Below are 17,968 nucleotides of genomic sequence, written 5' to 3' on the forward strand. Positions count from 1 at the left end.
TCAGCCGATTCTCGTAGAGGCAGGATGCCCGTCGAGTAAGGTCTTGAACAACACTTTGCAATTTTGACGTAATAGTTCTGCGAAAACCCGCAAGGTGGAGAGAGGTAACTAATAATTGAAAAGTCAGACATCCACCTGTTAGCAGCAAGTGCTACAAAGGGAACCCATACGAGTTCCCTAGCACTTCTTTGATTTTTCCATAAATAATTAACACTTTGCAATGTGCCAAACATGGTTAAATCATAGATAGGAGACCTCAAAGACGTGCGACGAAATACAAACATCTATCGCATTTACCTCTAAATCGCCAATGATTTTCTTTTGCTGTTCGCTTCCAGCTACAAATCAGACATTCGTGTCCAGCTGCCGAACGGAAGGTGCAGTCGTTCGAACCAGTCTAATCCGGTTCACAGACTTCATAGCGTTTCGCTAACGAACCATCGTAGACGTATGCCAATCTGAGCAACTGGCGCATCAAAGACATGTAAGCTGTATAAGCGAGACTGCGCGTCCCTCGTCGGAAGCGCTAGAGATCTGTTTGCCGGCTCTTCTTGGTGATCATTCATCATCGATGCCCTGGTCATACGGCCACGTCGAGGCTTCCACGCAAGCTGTGTTGCAGGATAACGCCGTCAGCCTTTCACCGACGCAGCGGTACAAACTGTGAGCATGTAAAAACGCGACATGGCAAAAAACTTATGGACTGCCTGGCTACAAAAACAGCGCATAAAGTTGTCTGTTCGTGTGAGTTATCGGCAAGGTAACTTTTGTATTAACTGATATTGAATCTTAAAGCAAAATTTCAGGAATATGACGCAGGATGCTTCGCTGGCTGTTCACTGACATTTGGTACCAACCACGTCACGACACTCGGTCGTTGCAAGAAAAACGGTCGCGCAAGTTCGTTTAACAGTTTTGGAGTAAAAGAAAATCAACAGTCCTCTGCGGGAATGCGTAGGTTATTTAAACATGCTCAGAGCTCACCTTGTGTATGTGAGTGAGACAGAATCGGTAAAGGACTTCAAGACTTTGGACGTAACCTACACAGCTTATGTATCGTGGCACAGTAATATCAACGTCTATGAATAACTGGACTATTTTACTAACGCAAATATTGTTTTCCCAGAAGTAGCCTAATGCCGACGAGAGTTTCTTGGGCTTGTTGGTACATTGCGACAGAGCAAAAGCACGAAAACTAGACACGGACGGACGGAGGAGGCAAGACACACAAGCCCTAAGTTTCACCAAATGTCTATTTGAAGCAGGACAGAAAATATATGCGTAATAATTCGCGGGAATAGCGCATGGGAAACAGCCATGGCTATAAAAGCTGTCTAATATGGCCCCAAAGGAAGGCAAGCTTTTCCCGACCATCCGACAGAGGGCGAGCTGGCGCATGCTGTGCCGATTTGTTCAGATCTGGCTGCTGATGTGCAAGATACTTCCTTTTTTTACCGGAACGCATTTGTAGACTTTGTGCTTTTACTATCAGCATATATTCAAACGCAAACAATTCCGACACCACCAATAATACGTATACGCGTATAATCTATCAAACACAAGCCTGGACTCATAATGAGTCGTAAGGCCTACAAGTGCATAATCTATCGGTAGAAATTTCGCGCTTGCTCGTTTGTGGCTGCGACGCGGTCGGCACGCAGAGTCCAGAAGAGACTCGTTCAGCAGAAAAGAAGAAAAAAAAGATGCCGATTTGCACTCAGCGCCTGTGACCACAACTGGCCCTTTACAAATGGACATTGCACCATAGGACGCCCAACAACTGTATCATACTTTAAATATGTAACCTTTCTAATGAGTAAACAGACTTCATGCGCTCTATTTTGATATCGTTGCGTAGTGGTAAGAAGGCGTTACTCAATCATTCATGTACCGCGCACATAGATCGCGGCGTCGTAGCGCAACGATTGACCCAATGGGAGCTATGTTTAGTCTTGCGCGCAGCCTTCAGGAAGGCGTAGCTCAGAAGTGCGTTTGTTCATCCGAGCAGGAGTGGTCTCAATTGAGGAAGCTCACTGTGCCATAATAGGAATAGTTCGTCAAACTCGAAGTGTTGTTCATCAAGAGTTGTAAGTTCTTCAAATGATGAATCTGTCACAAGCCGTCGCAGTGAAATTCACGCTTGCAAGGCTATTTTCCGGGATACACTCACGTGATATATTCTTTCTGTGCAAAACAACAATGACAAAAAAAACGACTGTCTTGGTTCTATGTAAAAGCGTCGTTTTCTTGTTGCATTATTTTTACTTCTTTCTACGGCAAGTTTCGGTAGCCAAGTGGTGCCCACCGGCTCTGGCTTCGTCCTGAACGACCAGATGGACGACTTCTCAACGCCGGGGCAAATCAACGCTTACGGCGTAGGCCCTTCGACAGTGAACTTCATCAAGCCGAATAAAACTCCTCAGTCATCGATGGTGCCCACCATAATCCTGGACAAGGACAGAAATCCAGTAATGTGCGTCGGTGGTTCCGGAGGGTTCCGCATCACCAGCGGCGTGGGCTTGGTAAGCAGCCAAGTATATTAATACACGTGTGTTGTCTGGCTACATGATGGTGATGAGATGAAATGTAAATCGTCCTGGCTGGCTATAAGAACGCTTTTTGTGAGCGCACTGAGCGAAGAAAAGAGAGATGACCTAGCGTCCAACTTTTTCCGGAAAGTACGTCTAAGCGCGCACCGGTACCACTCCCACTCACAGCATTCGTAAATATTTTGCGCATTTTTGGGCAGCTCGAGCTGCAGCTGTGCAGCCGATATCCACGCAGGGTGCAGTTAACGTACCAGTATATTCCATGATAAGCCAGGCTTTCCAAGGTGACGGTGGTCGCGCAAAGCGATCACTTCACTTCGCTTCGTTCAGCGTTTATATAGATCATATAGATGAGACAAAAAAATGTTATCGTGAGCACAAAAAGCTGCTAAGCAACAGCTTTACAGGATGCTTGCCTCGAGTAACCAGGCAGTGCAATAAGCAACCGCACAATGATTAAAATGATTCGAGACGATCACAGACCTTAGACTGCACATGACAAAATGTTAATGTACACATCGAACATAATAAAAAAGTACGAAGTATTGAAAAGGAAAAATTCTATCCTTCCGAACGTAGCGCATACATACAAAGCAAACTCATATGGGTTTCTCGGAAAAAAAGCTTCACAGTTGAAGGAAAAATTGTCCATGTCGAGGATTCCAACCTGGGACCGCCGCCTTTTCAGGAAGGAGAGGTGGTGTTCTACCATCTGAGCTTGCTTACCTTGATTGCTAACCTGACTCTTATACGCGATGAAACACAGAAACTGACATAATGCAAGCTATTCCCAAGACGTGCTGCAGGAGGAGTGTACAATCATGCTCCTTTAGTACACGTGCTTGTTATTCTATAGATATGAATGCCATCGCAGGCACATTCGATCGGAGTACCATTTTTAAGACGCAGTTGTGGCTGCCTGCTGCGTCTAGGCATCTCAGCGAAGGTTGGTTTCTGTCTTCGACGATACCGCATTCAATACCTGTTAAGCCTGGGTCACGCAGCATTCTTACGTCCTGACGAATCTCTGTCACACATAGCCAGGGCGCCTCAGACGGCTCAGCTCCACATTTGGAAAGCCAGCAGCGGCAGAAATGTAGTTCACTGCCAATGGAATGACGGGCCACTAGAATGGTCGTTGTGGCTTTAATGCTGTCATGGGGACTAAGGACAGGGCCTAGGATAATGACACAAACTGCATGGTTTGCGCAGACTCACCCCGTTATCTTGTATGTGACTGAGCTATTGTAAATAACCTGCAGATTTATTTTATAACTCTCTTCTTCCTGTAACTTGTTAGTGATGCTGTTCACCTTTCTGCACATCAAGACGAAGTTACGCAGTGCTCCCTTTTGGCTGCCATTGCAAAGCGCATGGAAAGCGAGAACGCTTCAAACACTTCAATCGCCGCGCCTGCCCTCACCCTGGCGCAGTGGTGAGATGCAGACATCTTTTACAGCACCGGAAGCGCTGGTGTTAAAACTGGCTTCAGATGAGCGAACGCATAAACTGGCACTACAGTTTGGGTCTGGCTCCCATATGCTAGTTAACCTGGCCTTGTGCACCAAGGATACGGGACGTGTCTGGTTGGAGAGGTCCCAGGAAGTGCTCACCAGCTAGGCCCTGTAGAAACGGAAGCCAGAGCCGTAGTTTACCGCGCATTGAACCTGTGGGCTTGTAAGCATTCATCTAAAGTGCAGAATGTCATATCTGAATTGCGCCGCTTCGAATAAGTGACGAGATACTTCACTCTACTTATCTCTTAAAAAAGTTTGCACCATTTGACGGCTTATCTTGGCCCAAAACAATAATCATCATCTGCCTTGCTTGCGTTTCCTTTCTCGAAAACTCAGCGCCCTCTACCTTCCTGTCAAGAATGCTGTGGCACGCTGATAACGCGCAAGCCGTTCGTGACTTGGAAGTATTGGGCTGGCAGCGTTCAAGAAAAAAATGCGGGCAAGATAGATGACAATTATCGTTGTGGGACAGGGTACGACGCAAAGGGTGCAAACATTTTAAAGAGTTTCCGCCTTCGAGAACAGTCGTACTTCACTTGTGCCAATTGCACACGACAGTCTTTTAAGCATCGTTCACCGGGAGATCGAAGGCTGCATCTGCAGCTTCTCCATAGGTCAATGGTATAGATGATTTCCAAGAAACAATTTCATTAATCCATATGAGTGCCCGTCAGGCATTGGCCAAGGTTCGACTTCATTAACATTATTTCGTCAACAGACCTTGCTAACGATCTGCCGGCCTGCATGCTCGAACTCACAGCCTGTACTTTCATTCTCGCTAACACAACCCGGAATAATAATGACGCCCCCTTGATTATAGGCCTATACGAAGTGTCTAAGTGAAGGCCTTATATATTTTTTCCTTTTATGTAATTTATGTTTTTTATGTTGCTTTACGTAACTTTATGTAATTCTTGTGTAATGTTTTGTGTAATTTCCTCTTTACGAACCGTGCTTCACCATGCAGGCTTCCGCAGTACTGATTGGTCATATTGTGTGTCTCTGTGCTTGAAATTTTCAGTTAATTCGTCCTCGCGGGATGATCTGCTACAGCCTCCTTATTAGTTCAGGTAGTAGAGCATGGACGACATGGACAGACGAAGTAGAAGTCCAACATGGACAGACGACTATTTTTGCCTTTCATGAGCCTTGTTCCACCTTGCGTGCTTCCGCAGAATGGATTTGCCATATCCTACTAGTATTATGTGGGCTCCTTGGGTCACTGTTGCTTGACACCGTACTCCTGTTTCGTTTCATTCCTTGGAGCATTGCACCTACGAAAAAAATTTGGGCCTTGATTTCTTGTCCGCCAACTTGGCCCTCACTTTCCTTTCTGCTGGAGTCGTGCAACGTTCCTTGCGATATTCCTATGTTACAAGAAGCGCCACGCGATCACATTGTAACAATGATTACGCGGGGAAAAATGGTCCTCAGAAAAAGACAATGTACGAGTGTAAATGTGACGCTTACGCTCTCGATCCTGCTCTGAGTCGACTGTGTTCAACTGGTTAAGTTCGCCTGCCTTTCCACGCCGTGACGGCGACTACATTTGAAGTCCTAAGGCTACCGTGCTGCTTTCGCATGTTGCATTCCCGCCCATCATCGTAACTGTCAAATAAAACGCAACCGATCTTGATGTGGTTAATCTGAACTATGCTCGCAAAAATTTTTTCGAGGTGTCATAAGAGGCCAACGAACAAAGATAAGGACAGCACAGGGAAATTACTTGGACTCATTAATTGAAATAAAGAAATGATAAATTATTGGAACTGAAAGTGGATGAAAAAGGAACTTGCAGCAGGTGGGGAACGTCACCACGTCTTCGCATTACGCATGCGATTTTCTACCAATTGTATTTGATAGAACATCGCACGCCTAATGTGAAGACGTGGGATCGTCCCCTACCTGCGGCAAGTTGTTTTACAGCGAAGCTGTATACCACTACCGTCCAAGGAACTCTTCGTGTCGTCAGCAAGAAACTCCCCATACGTGGGCCGCTCCTGAAGACAGTGCAATGCCGGGCCGACCTGCGGCGGAGGTAAGCAGGCGTTAATCACTCCCCATACGTGGCCGATCCCGAAGATATTGCAATAACGGCCTGAGCCACTTCGGAGGTGAAGCACGTGCTTTTTCATCCACTTTCACTTCGATTAATTTATCATTTCTTTAATTCAATTATTCATTACAAGTAATATCCCCTGTGTCGTCCTTGGTGTGTGCTTGTTGGCCTCATATGATAATATTAAGAAATTGGGCCCCTCGGTTAACTCCTTTCTTCTCGTTTCTCCTGGGTTTGTCACTTGAGATCTTAAAGCCGGCCAGCGACTACAATACGTGGCCATTTAACTGGTGAAATTTTATTGCCTATCATAAATTTTACGGGTTCAAAACCTCAAGCATCAGATCTCTACACGGCAGAGACCACTCCCAACCTTCCACCCCAGCTTTTTATCGTAGGGGCCAGGCGGGATAAACGGTGCAGTTCTGAGGTCAAATTTTTTATTGCAACAGCAATTAGATGGACACTCCAGACGCATTCTTTTTGTCGGCGTCGCCATGATGTTCGGCATAAAGTCCAAGGGCAACAACACTATCACCATGCATCGTATGTGTATGTGCGAATGAAAGCATGCGAGGGAAGCCGAGGATCGCGGCTCAATCTGGCGCGCGCGAAGGAAGAAAGCGTGGAGCAAACGCGCTGTCTTCCGTCGCGCGAAAGCCCGTGGGGGCATGGGATGAAGGGAGGGGAGGGAGAGGACGGGCGTTGTGCTCCGGCAACAACTGTGCATTTCCCGAGCGGCGCAAGGGCAACTGACGCTCGCCGCTCAATGTCGCGCACCATATATGGAGGAAAGCCGGGAGGCAGCACGGAAGGGAGGGGTGGGGGAGGGCAGGCGGCCTTGATTTCGCCAACAAGTGCCTACTTTTCACCGCTGCGCGAGGTCGCGCACCCCGTATCTTGAAAGGGATCTGCAAGCGGGTCATTCCTTTGTGCGCGCTGTGTTCTCGTCGCTTTTGTGTTGGAGTGATAGACCACACGATGCTCACTTCGCCTCAGCAGAACTGATAGATGGGCAAGTTGGTACATTCCTTGCTGCTGCTGCCGCACTTGCTCACACTAGCGCTTTGACAGCGAGTGTCCTCGCTCATCGATTGTGATTTGTTCATGCTTGCTTGTGCGCGCTGACACCATGCTTGTTAATTCAGTTAGCGAATGCTTTCAAGTCTATGCGACCGATAAAACTACAATGTCCTTGCTTCGTGTAGCTGTCTACTATATTGCTACCGCAATCGATGCTTCGCCTTTCAGGCGAAGCTGCGACTTTTTGCCCCATCACATTCATACGAGTTTAGCTGTTCTAAATATAGGTCGGACAGTTGGCTACGATAACACAGCTTTCCTTAAAGTACGTTGGAGAAGCTTTGAAAAGTGGAATTCACAAACAACAATATGTGCTGACTGCAACGTTTCTTTTGGTAGGAGTGGAACGTAACGTTGTAGGAATAAGACACATGATACAAGGCTGTGACTATTTGTCTACTTAATGGTATACTTGGGTAGGTCGGTTTTGAAAGCAACAGAAGGACCTCTATCTCAGATCCCCCTGACACCTGTGGCCCTGGGCAGCTCTGACATGATTTAAATAAAATCTCGGCGCGACAGAGACAAGGACAAGAAGAAACACAAAGGTGCATCACAAGCGCTGAAGAATAACTGCACAACTAACAGTTTGCACTAAGACTCGTCTTTTAACCGCGTCTTTTAATCCTTTTTTGCCATATCACACCACCAGATAACAAAGATGGCCGCTGTTGAGCGCAAGGTCGTGGGATCAAATCACGGCCACCGTGGCCGCATTTCGATGGGGGCGAAATGCAAAAACACCCATGGACTTGCATTTAGGTGCACATTGAAAAAACCCCAGGTGGTCAAAATTATTCCGTAGTGCTCCACTAAGGTGTGCCTCGTAATCATATGGTGGGTTTGGCACGTCAAACCCGATAAATTAATTAAGGTGGTGAGACATGTTCGAAATATATCCAAATAGCGTCCTTGCACGGGTGTATCAGACTAAACCACCACCAACAACAACGAAGAAACACGTTCATCAATTTTTTTTATTCTTACTATTATATTTAATACACTGCTTCATTTCGGTGACTGCGCAGTAAACCAAATAGCCAAAGAACAAACCAGCAACACCCAAAAGAAAACTATACCCCCCCCCCCATTTGTCATTTACCTTAAATAAATTTCTGGGTTTCAAATTGGGTGCAGTGAGCGCAACATCAGGGTGTCTACCAACCGGAAAAACCGGGAAAACCGGGGATTCTCAGGGATTTTGAGTAGACTGGAAAAACTCAAGGAAAACTCATGTAATTTGTGGGTCTATCAGGAAAAATTAGCTGTAATGTTATTGAAAGGGTTGAAAGTCATGGTATGGTAATGCTGGCTCGAACAACAGACAGGAATCGTAATGAATCGTCTTTCAAGCCCTGTCGTCGGCTGGAGGAGTTGCTAGTGTACACTCAACGACCAACTTTCCGGATTCTTATTAATTTGGACGGCTTCGCGGCATCACCACGTACCCCATAGAGTCAATGTATCAGAACGCCTGAAATTTCGGACGCAAGAACTCTTCGCCTTCCAATTATTCGGACGTTTTGCCGTGACCGCAGGTCCAAAACGGCATTAATCAAAGCCACCACCGCTGCCAATTTGATTACCTCGCCGCCTCGAACTGGCGCTCTCGCACTCAGATCCGCTTGCAGCCGTAGGTACTATTGCGGCAAGGCTAGGCCTAGCTGCTTCGACGTTCGCTATTGAGGCTCTTGCCGTTGGGTGCCGCGTTTTTTATTGAAAGAATTCGCTGCTGTCAGCAATGGCACGGACTCCGCCTTTGTGGTCCTCGCGATTGGCTTAGAAGCTTGGAAAGTGCGGTGCGTTGCATAATTCCAGTTCCTGATAGTCAGCTTTTTCTCTGAACAGAAGTGTTAGTTGGTGAAGCATACGCAAAAGTATTGCAGTGAAGCATAAGAAGCGTGTGAAGGGGCTGTTGTTCCGAGACACAGTATGTATTCCTTAATTATACTATACACGTGTGCACCCGGAATTTCCTGTCACAGTGGGAGCACCAATATTCCTAATACGTGTACCGACAGGCCTGCAGAGCATTTTCGAATTTGCTTGTGGCGGATTGAGCCCTTAAGGGCAGTAAACTGCATCCATTTATTTTTTCCAACCGGTCAATTTTTCGAACGTCTTCGCGGCCCCTAGTTAGCTCGAAAAATCGGACGTGGACAGTGACACTGACCAAGAAGATGCTTCAAATGGTCCGTGCGGCGAACGAGTGGCGGAAGGCGGGAAAGAACAGAAAGGACCTACGCATTGGAGAATCAACAGGAAAGGAAGCATGTTACCACCGTTTTGAGCTGAAAAAACAAAGTGTTGACTGATGCTGAGATGCAAATGTCCCTCATCCAAACCAAAATAAACTCTTTAAAGCAGTGAAACATAATACTGAGGCGTCGTTACGGGCTGAGAGTATGTCGGGACAGTTGAGGTTTACTTACGAGCTCTTGAGAGAGAATCTCAATCTTGACAAATTTCGGGCATCATACCACTGAGCTTGCTATCAGTTGATAGAAATAGCTCATATTCGAAAATAATTGCTTGTGTATGCATCTCCTTTTTATTTGTATTTGAGAATGTGCGATTTTCAAAGACATTTTATTTGCTGTGTATTTTACTAGCCCCTCCCTCCCTTCTCTTCTTTTTTTTTGAATAGCATAAGCACTACTGCTTAGTATTCAAATTGCATTAAGTCGTTTTTGTTAGCTTTTTTATATGCTCACTGGAGAGTGACAGCATCGGGTGATACGGTTTCAGCCCGTCTTGACATAAAACGTAGTTCTGCATCACTCAGTGAATGTTGCATAGACACTCAGGGAAAACCTGGAAAACTCAGGAAATTTGGAAATGCCAACTTGATGCCAAATGCCAAATGGCGACATATCATGTTACATGATATGTCGTGTCGTGGTATTATTGAGCACTGTGACTGGAACTAAGATCGTAGCTTCGTGTGTCTCCTGATATGTCCATAGATTTTCGTGATTGCTGGGCGATTTGGATGGTTTCAAAAAATAAACTTTCATTACTCACAAATACCGCGAAGGTGTATTTGACATAATCCTCGATGGTTTCTGTGACTTTTTTTATATACATTAGTAGCAAACTTCAACACCACAGTTTCAGGCTTATATAACTGCCTTTCATTTGGAGATGTTAGCTTAATTGATGTGTAGGAAGCTTGAAGACATTAGCTATATGTTTGTCCTGTGTAGCCAATAATGCTAATAAGATATGCAGACAAAATCAACTGACCATTCAGAGCAATCACGGATGCTTTCCAAGATAGCGTATATGCTAGCTGTGCCTTTATACAATTAGGCTCATGCACAGAGTTCTAACATGCGGGTTTCTGTATATACAACTGCAACGTTGTTCTACGCTTGGAGAATTTGCTTCGCAAGGTAATGATTATCAACATTACCTTGCGTATATCTTAGTCAAATAGACAACAGCGTATATGCATGGTATATTTAAGTGTTAATGTGTAATTTTTTTACTATGTCCGACCCGATCCTGGACAAGTTCGCGCCGGCAATACTTTTCCCGTGTGAACCTCGATGAACAATGTTCCAAGCTTTGTGCGCCTCTGCTCACACTTCCGAAAGTTATTGCGCAATTTTGAGGACGTTGCACAGCCTCTCACCCAGCTTCATAAGAAAAAAAAGCGCAGCTTTTTTTCTTTTTTTTTAAACTCTCGTCAAGCTACTGCGCTCTCGAAGCTTACTATGTGGTTTGCTTGGCCACCCCTTCTCGTCGACATTGATGTGTCCGCTCCAATGGAAGTTCACACCGATTCCAATGGTTTTGGAATCGGTGCTGTTCTGGCTGAGCGCCAGGACGGACGCGACTGCGTTATTGCATACTCTAGCCGTGTTCTTTTACCTTTGAAGCGCAATTACTCCGCTACCGGACGCGAAAGCTTTGATTTCGCTTGGGCAGTGGATTCGTCTATTCACAGTTTGGTCCGGCCATTCACATTCATCACTGACGACCACGCCTTCTGCTGGCTGTCTTCCCTAAAATATAATAGTGGGTGGCTCCCTCTGTGGGTTCCGCGCTTTTGAGGGTGCTGCTACACAGTCGTGTACTAGATCGTCCGGTTACATGAAGACAACTGCTTGTTGCGCCATTCAGCGACCTTTCAGAGAGCGGCGAGCGTATTTGTGTGATCTCGCTCAGAGAATCGCTTGTAGAACCTCAGCTTCACTTGTTGGACATCTCGCCATTTTCTGAGTTCGTTTGTGCTCCAGAATGGTGTTTTCTACGGTTACAACATGCATCCTGGCGGGCTTAACCAGTTCCTGGCCACTCCCGCTCACCTGCGCGGTAGTGTCCTCGTGCAGATACGTGAGGTTCCTATCGATGGTCATCTTCGCCTCTTTCCGACCTGCAACATTGATCCACATCAGTTACTTCGGCCACGGTCCTTATTATCCCGTTTGCCATTGAGCAATGTTTGACTCCCTGCCAGTGTCGCAAATAAAAAAAAAACTACCAGTACTCCCAGCAGGCTGCCGTGAACTTCTGAGGTACTTTTAATCCGAGTCATTCCTTAGGCATTGTGTTTATCTCCTCGGCAATTATCCTGAGTCGGCGGATTGCAATGAATGGGAACTACGCGATCACAGATGCTCTTCCGACCAGCTCTAGGTCAAGGATTGGTGATGAGCAATTGGCACTCTCCGAACCGGAGGGGATGGGGCAGCAACAAACCCACCCCGCGTGTGTTTATTGAGGGTTCGACTGCTTAGCGGTGATAAGGTCCACGCCTGATCGACCGTGAACGAGAGGCATGAGACGGAGGGCGACGTACAACACACACATTCAGTTTAATAAAATAAAATCATGCGCGAGACATATTGGAAAAAAGATCATACAAACTACAAGCAGTGGGGCCTAATTCTCGGAAGGCGTGCGGGTCACACAACGCACGCCCTGACGCTATTCGCGAGACCCTAAGCCCACCACGTGGGAGCTCCTGAGACTCGCGAATGAACAAAAAATAGGCGGCACACATGAAAAATACACGTGACAATAAACACGGCAAACATTACGCTAACAGAACACACAAGAATCAACACGCGATGAATAAATACATGAAAGAATAAACACGATTAAAAAAATACAGTCCGATGGAAAGTTCTGAGAGCGGGCTGGAACACGAGGCTTATCTGTGGTGTGCTTGCCGAGATTCCGATCAGAAGAGCGTCGGGCTGCTGGTACCTCGCTGCCGAAGACCTTGACGGACTTGCACCGTCTGTCTATCGAACGGCGAAGACTTTGGCCTGGAGGTTTCAGCCTGCCGACCACATCTTCAGTTGTCTCCCGGTGCACGACTACGCTGCTCCGTCTTCCAAACCGCTCTCCTGGCTCGCCGAGCCGCCTCCTCCTCCGTCACGCTCAGGCGACCCACGTGACCAACCCGTCGGGTGGGCTCGGGTACAATGGGGAGCGCTCTCCCTCATCGCAGTACAAGCAGCGTTGCGGCTGCGGTGGCAATGGCGGCCCACTCGAGCGGGGCGCGGACATGCACTCTGTGACACCACCCCGACGACAAGAATGTTATACTAATAACATTCAAAACTAAGACATCGTCATGCATGCGCACCTTAAGGACACCGCACTCCCCGCGCACTCGAAGGTCCCGCGCACAATCACGTCGTCGTGTGGGTCACGGTTCGGGAAGTCCTCCGCAAAAGCACTTGTCCGCGCAAATCGCCGCCTCGCTCTCGGCCAGCCAGTGCAGTCCACAGCCCAACTCAAACGCAAAAGAACAGAAAACTAGCGCTAAAATAACGGTCCCGAGAATCCCCAACTTCAAAATAAATGTGATAAGGCATTGTCCCCTTAGGCCGTGTGACTGGCGCAAACCACGGCAGAGCTGGTACGCGCAGTCTACACGCAACTCGTATCACACACACAAAAGAAAACAAACAAAAATATCAGAGATCAGTGTATTGACGGGCAGGAAAACCAAACAACAAACGCAGTGAAAAAAAAATTGTAGCGTGGCACTATTAACAAAACTAAATTATCGATGCCGTGCCGGCTTCCCTTCTCAATACCTGCTTCTTTTCAGTCGTACTCACTGGGGTCGCATTTCTGCCGTCCCCGGAGCTTTCCCGACGCAAAGGTGGCGAGACGCGCTACCCGCTCCACAGCGATATGTCACCTCGCGCCCCGGTTGCCTGCTTTTGGCTCGGTGATTGGGGTGAACTGAACCTTGCCCGGTCCTCACCCACACGTAGCGCCTGACCAACCGGGTGCCACGAAGTGCGCGGCTTAGCGGCACCTGCCGCAACGAATATATCGCTCGCGCTCTCTTTCGCGGCGACGAGCAACGCTCCGCGACCGCCAAACTCTGTCGACGCCTCCGTGACCTCTGCGCCATATTGCGCGGCCTCTTCGTCACCCTCTGCAATCTGCCAGCAGTCTGTACCTCGTACTTCCGTGGTGTGCGGCAACCCGCCAGCCTCCGCCGCGCCACACACTTCGCCGCCTCTCTCGGCCTGCGATGGCACAGTTTGCCTGCGCGGCAGCTGACGTTTTTCGTGGCCGGCCTCTGACCATCGTTACCCGCCACACCCCCTGATTCTCGGAGCACCGGCCTCTCGTTCGCTTCGAAGGCCCTGGCGCCCGAGAGCTGAGGCGCGATTGAGGACTCATCATCATCACCATCAGCCTAGTTACGCCCACTGCAGGGCAAAGGCCTCTCCCATACTTCTCCAACTAGCCCGGTCATGTACTAATTGTGGCCATGTTGTCCCTGCAAACGTCTTAATGTCATCCGCCCACCTAACTTTCTGCCGCCCCCTGCTACGCTTCCCTTCCCTTGGAATCCAGTCCGTAACCCTGAATGACCATCGGTTATCTCCCCTCCTCATTACATGTCCGGCCCATGTCCATTTCTTTTTCTTTATTTCAGCTAAGATGTCATTTACCCGCGTTTGTTGCTTCACCCAATCTGCTCTTTTCTTATCTCTTAACGTTATACCGATCATTCTTCTTTCCATAGCTCGTTGCGTCGTCCTCAATTTCAGCAGAACCCTTTTCGTAAGCCTCCAGGTTTCTGCCCCATATGTGAGTACTGGTAACACACAGCTGTTATACACTTTCCTTTTGAGGGATAGTGGCAACCTGCTGTTCATGATTTGAGAATGCCTGCCAAACGCACCCCAGCCCATTCTTATTCTTCTGGTTATTTCAGTCTCATGATCCGGATCCGTGGTCACTACCTGCCCTAAGTAGATGTATTCCCTTGCCACTTCCAGTGCCTCGCTACCTATCGTAAACTGCTGTTCTCTTCCGAGACTGTTAAACATTACTTTAGTTTTCTGCAAATTAATTTTCAGACCTACCCTTCTGCTTTGCCTCTCCAGGTCAGTGAGCATGCATTGCAATTGGTCTCCTGAGTTGCTAAGCAAGGCAATATCATCAGCGAATCGCAAGTTGCTAAGGTATTCTCCATCAACTTTTATCCCCCATTCTTCCCACTCCAGGTCTCTGAATACCTCCTGTAAACATGCGATGAATAGCATTGGAGAGATAGGAACTCCCTGTATGACGCCGTTCTTTATTGGGATTTTGTTGCTTTCTTTGTGGAGGACTACGGTGGCTGTCGAGCCGCTATAGATATCTTCCAGTATTTTTACATTTGGCTCATCTACACCCTGATTCCGTAATGCCCCCATGACTGCTGAGGTTTCGACTGAATCAAACGCTTTCTCGTAATCAATGAAAGCTATATATAAGGGTTGGTTATATTCTGCACATTGTTCTATCACCTGATTGATAGTGTGAATATGGCCTATTGTTGAGTAGTTTTTACGAAATCCTGCCTGGTACTTTGGTTGACAGAAGTCTAAGGTGTTCCTGATTCTATTTGCGATTACCTTAGTAAATACTTTGTAGGCCACGGACAGTAAGCTGATCGGTCTATAATTTTTCAAGTCTTTGGCGTCCCCTTTCTTATGGATTAGGATTATGTTAGCGTTCTTCCAAGGTTTCGGTACGCTCGAGGTAATGAGGCATTGCGTATACAGGGTGGCCAGTTCCTCTAGAAGAATCTGACCACCATCCTTCAACAAATCTGCTGTTACCTGATCCTCCCCAGCTGCCTTCCCCCTTTGCGTAGCTCCTAAGGCTTTCTTTACTTCTGGCGTTACCTGCGGGATTTCGAATTCCTCTAGGCTATTTTCGCTTCCACGATCATCGTGGGTGCCACTGGTACTATATAAATCACTGTAGAACTCCTCAGCCACTTGAACTATCTCATCCATATTAGTAACGATATTGCCGGCTTTGTCTCTCAACGCACACATCTGATTCTTGTCTATTCCTAGTTTCTTCACTGTTTTTAGGCTTCCTCCGTTCCTGAAAGCTTGTTCAATTCTATCCGTATTATAGTTCCTGATGTCCGCTGTCTTACGCTTGTTGATTAATTTAGAAAGTTCTGCCAGTGCTATTCTAGCTGTAGGGTTAGAGGCTTTCATACATTGGCGTTTCTTGATCAGATCTTTTGTCTCCTGCGATAGCTTACTGGTTTCCTGTCTAACGGCGTTACCACCGACTTCTATTGCGCACTCCTTAATTATGCCCATGAGATTGTCGTTCATTGCTCGAACATAAGGTCCTCTTCCTGAGTTAAAGCCGAATACCTGTTCTGTAGCTTGATGCTGAATTCCTCTTGTTTTCCTCTTACCGCTAACTCATTGATTGGCTTCTTGTGTATCAGTTTCTTCCGTTGCCTCCTCAAGTCTAGGCTAAGTCGATTTCTTCCAATCCTATGGTCACTGCAGCGTACCTTGCCGAGCACGTCTACATCTTGTATGATGCCAGGGTTCACGCAGAGTATGAAGTCGATTTCATTTCTAGTCTCACCATTCGGGCTCCTCCACGTCCACTTTCGGCTAACCCGCTTGCGGAAAAAGGTATTCATTATCCGCATATTATTCTGTTCTGCAAACTCTACTAATAACTCTCCTCTGCTATTCCTAGAGCCTATGCCATATTCCCCCACTGACTTGTCTCCAGCCTGCTTCTTGCCTACCCTGGCATTGAAGTCGCCCATCAGTATAGTGTATTTTGTTTTGACTTTACTCATCGCCAATTCCACGTCTTCATAAAAGCTTTCGACTTCCTGGTCATCATGACTGCATGTAGGGGCATAGACGTGTACCACCTTCAATTTGTACCTCTTATTAAGTTTCACAACAAGACCTGCTACCCTCTCGTTAATGCTATAGAATTCCTGTATGTTACCAGCTATTTCCTTATTAATCAGGAATACGACTCCTAGTTCTCGTCTCTCAGCTAAGCCCCGGTAGCACAGTACGTGCCCGCTTTTTAGCACTGTATATGCTTCTTTTGTCTTCCTAACCTCACTGAGCCCTATTATATCCCATTTACTACCCTCAAGCTGAGGACTCTCAAGCTTGAGGACTCAAGCTGGGCACAAACCTGAGCAAGGCCCACTCCAGAGGGATGAGGTTGGTCAGCGGCGGTGGTCGAGCCCGGCAGGCACTCTGTGTTGCGAATGCTCTCGACACGGCCCTCCCTCGCGCGCAACAGCGCAATTTCCCTCTCCAACTCGAGGACGCACTGGGCAGACCGTGCCGCATCGCACTCATCCGCCTCGCGTTGTCGCAGCTCTCGCGCTTTCCTGCGCTCGCGACGGTCCGCCACTTCATTGGAGCGCATGTCACGCAAATACTCCCGGAGCGCTGGTACCTCAAGGCCCATGTGCCTCCCGACGGCCACAATGCGCTCCAATTCCTCTAGCAGTCCATCAGCCATATCTGGGCCTGCTCCCGCTCTCCGCGATACGCGTCTGTTCCGCCCGCTACGCCTCGTGGTCACGGAAGATGGCGGTCAGCGAGTTCTGTCGTGCGGACGCCAGTTGTCAAAGATTGGTGGTGAGCAATTCACACTCTCCGAACCGGAGGGGATGGGGCGACAACAAACCCACCCCGCGTGTGTTTATTGAGGGTTCGACTGCTGACCCGCGATAAGGTCCACGCCTGATCGACCGTGAACCAGAGGCATGAGACGGAGGGCGACGTACAACACACACATTCAATTTAATAAAATAATATCACGCGCGAGACGTACTGGAAAAAAGAACATACAAATTACAAGCAGTGGGGCCCCGTTAGCGGAAGGCGTGCGGGTCGCACAACGCACGCCCTGACGCCACTCGCGCGACCCTAAGCCCACCACGTGGGAGCTCTTAAGACTCGCGAAAAAACAAAAAATACGCGACACACATGAAAAACACACGCGACAATAAACATGGCAAACACTACACTAACAGAACATACAAGAATCAACACGCGATGAATAAATAAACGAAAGAATAAACGCAATTAAAAAAATACAGTCCGGCGGAAAGTTCCGAGAGCGGTCTGGAACCGTTGTCAGATGGGAAGCCGACTTGGCACATTTGAAGGCGCCGCGTTCATGAGCTTTTGTGTACTCATCAACCCAGCATCATTCGATATATTGACCCCGGTTCCCTCCCTCAGCCCGGTTTGACTGGGCGGGCGGCTTTGGTTCGGGCGAACGGTCCTTCCCGGACAAGGGGGCTGTTGTGGTGCTGCAAGACAGAGTTACTGCACTCAACACACAAACAGCCATGTTGGGCTAACAGGACTCAAGCCTGACTGACCCTCGGACTGCCTCGGTTCAAAAAAGGCCAAGGCATACAACCACGGAGAGCACCAAAGCCGTCCGCGGGGCAGCTCGACCAACCAAGGGTGCGCCACCAC

The 17,968-nt window shown here is 47.8% G+C and overlaps 1 protein-coding gene across 4 annotated transcripts in view; it reads left to right on the forward strand.

Annotated features, from left to right (window-relative positions):
* Window positions 1-17,968, forward strand: part of LOC135905598 (scoloptoxin SSD14-like) — a 153,369-nt gene that overhangs the window by 123,792 nt on the left and 11,609 nt on the right. For 3 of the 4 annotated variants that reach the window (XR_010565419.2, XM_065436547.2, XM_065436548.2), the window contains exon 11: window positions 2,282-2,522. The exons of the other annotated variant lie outside the window; for it this stretch is intronic. Coding sequence is in view for 2 of the 3 variants with exons in the window: in XM_065436547.2 (XP_065292619.2) it covers window positions 2,282-2,522 (241 nt within the window). In the remaining variant the exon portion in view is untranslated. The remainder of the gene's footprint in view (window positions 1-2,281; window positions 2,523-17,968) is intronic. 4 annotated transcript variants of the gene reach the window in all.

This window comes from Dermacentor albipictus, chromosome 1 (assembly GCF_038994185.2).
Source record: "Dermacentor albipictus isolate Rhodes 1998 colony chromosome 1, USDA_Dalb.pri_finalv2, whole genome shotgun sequence".
Taxonomy (NCBI): Eukaryota; Metazoa; Arthropoda; class Arachnida; order Ixodida; family Ixodidae; genus Dermacentor; species Dermacentor albipictus.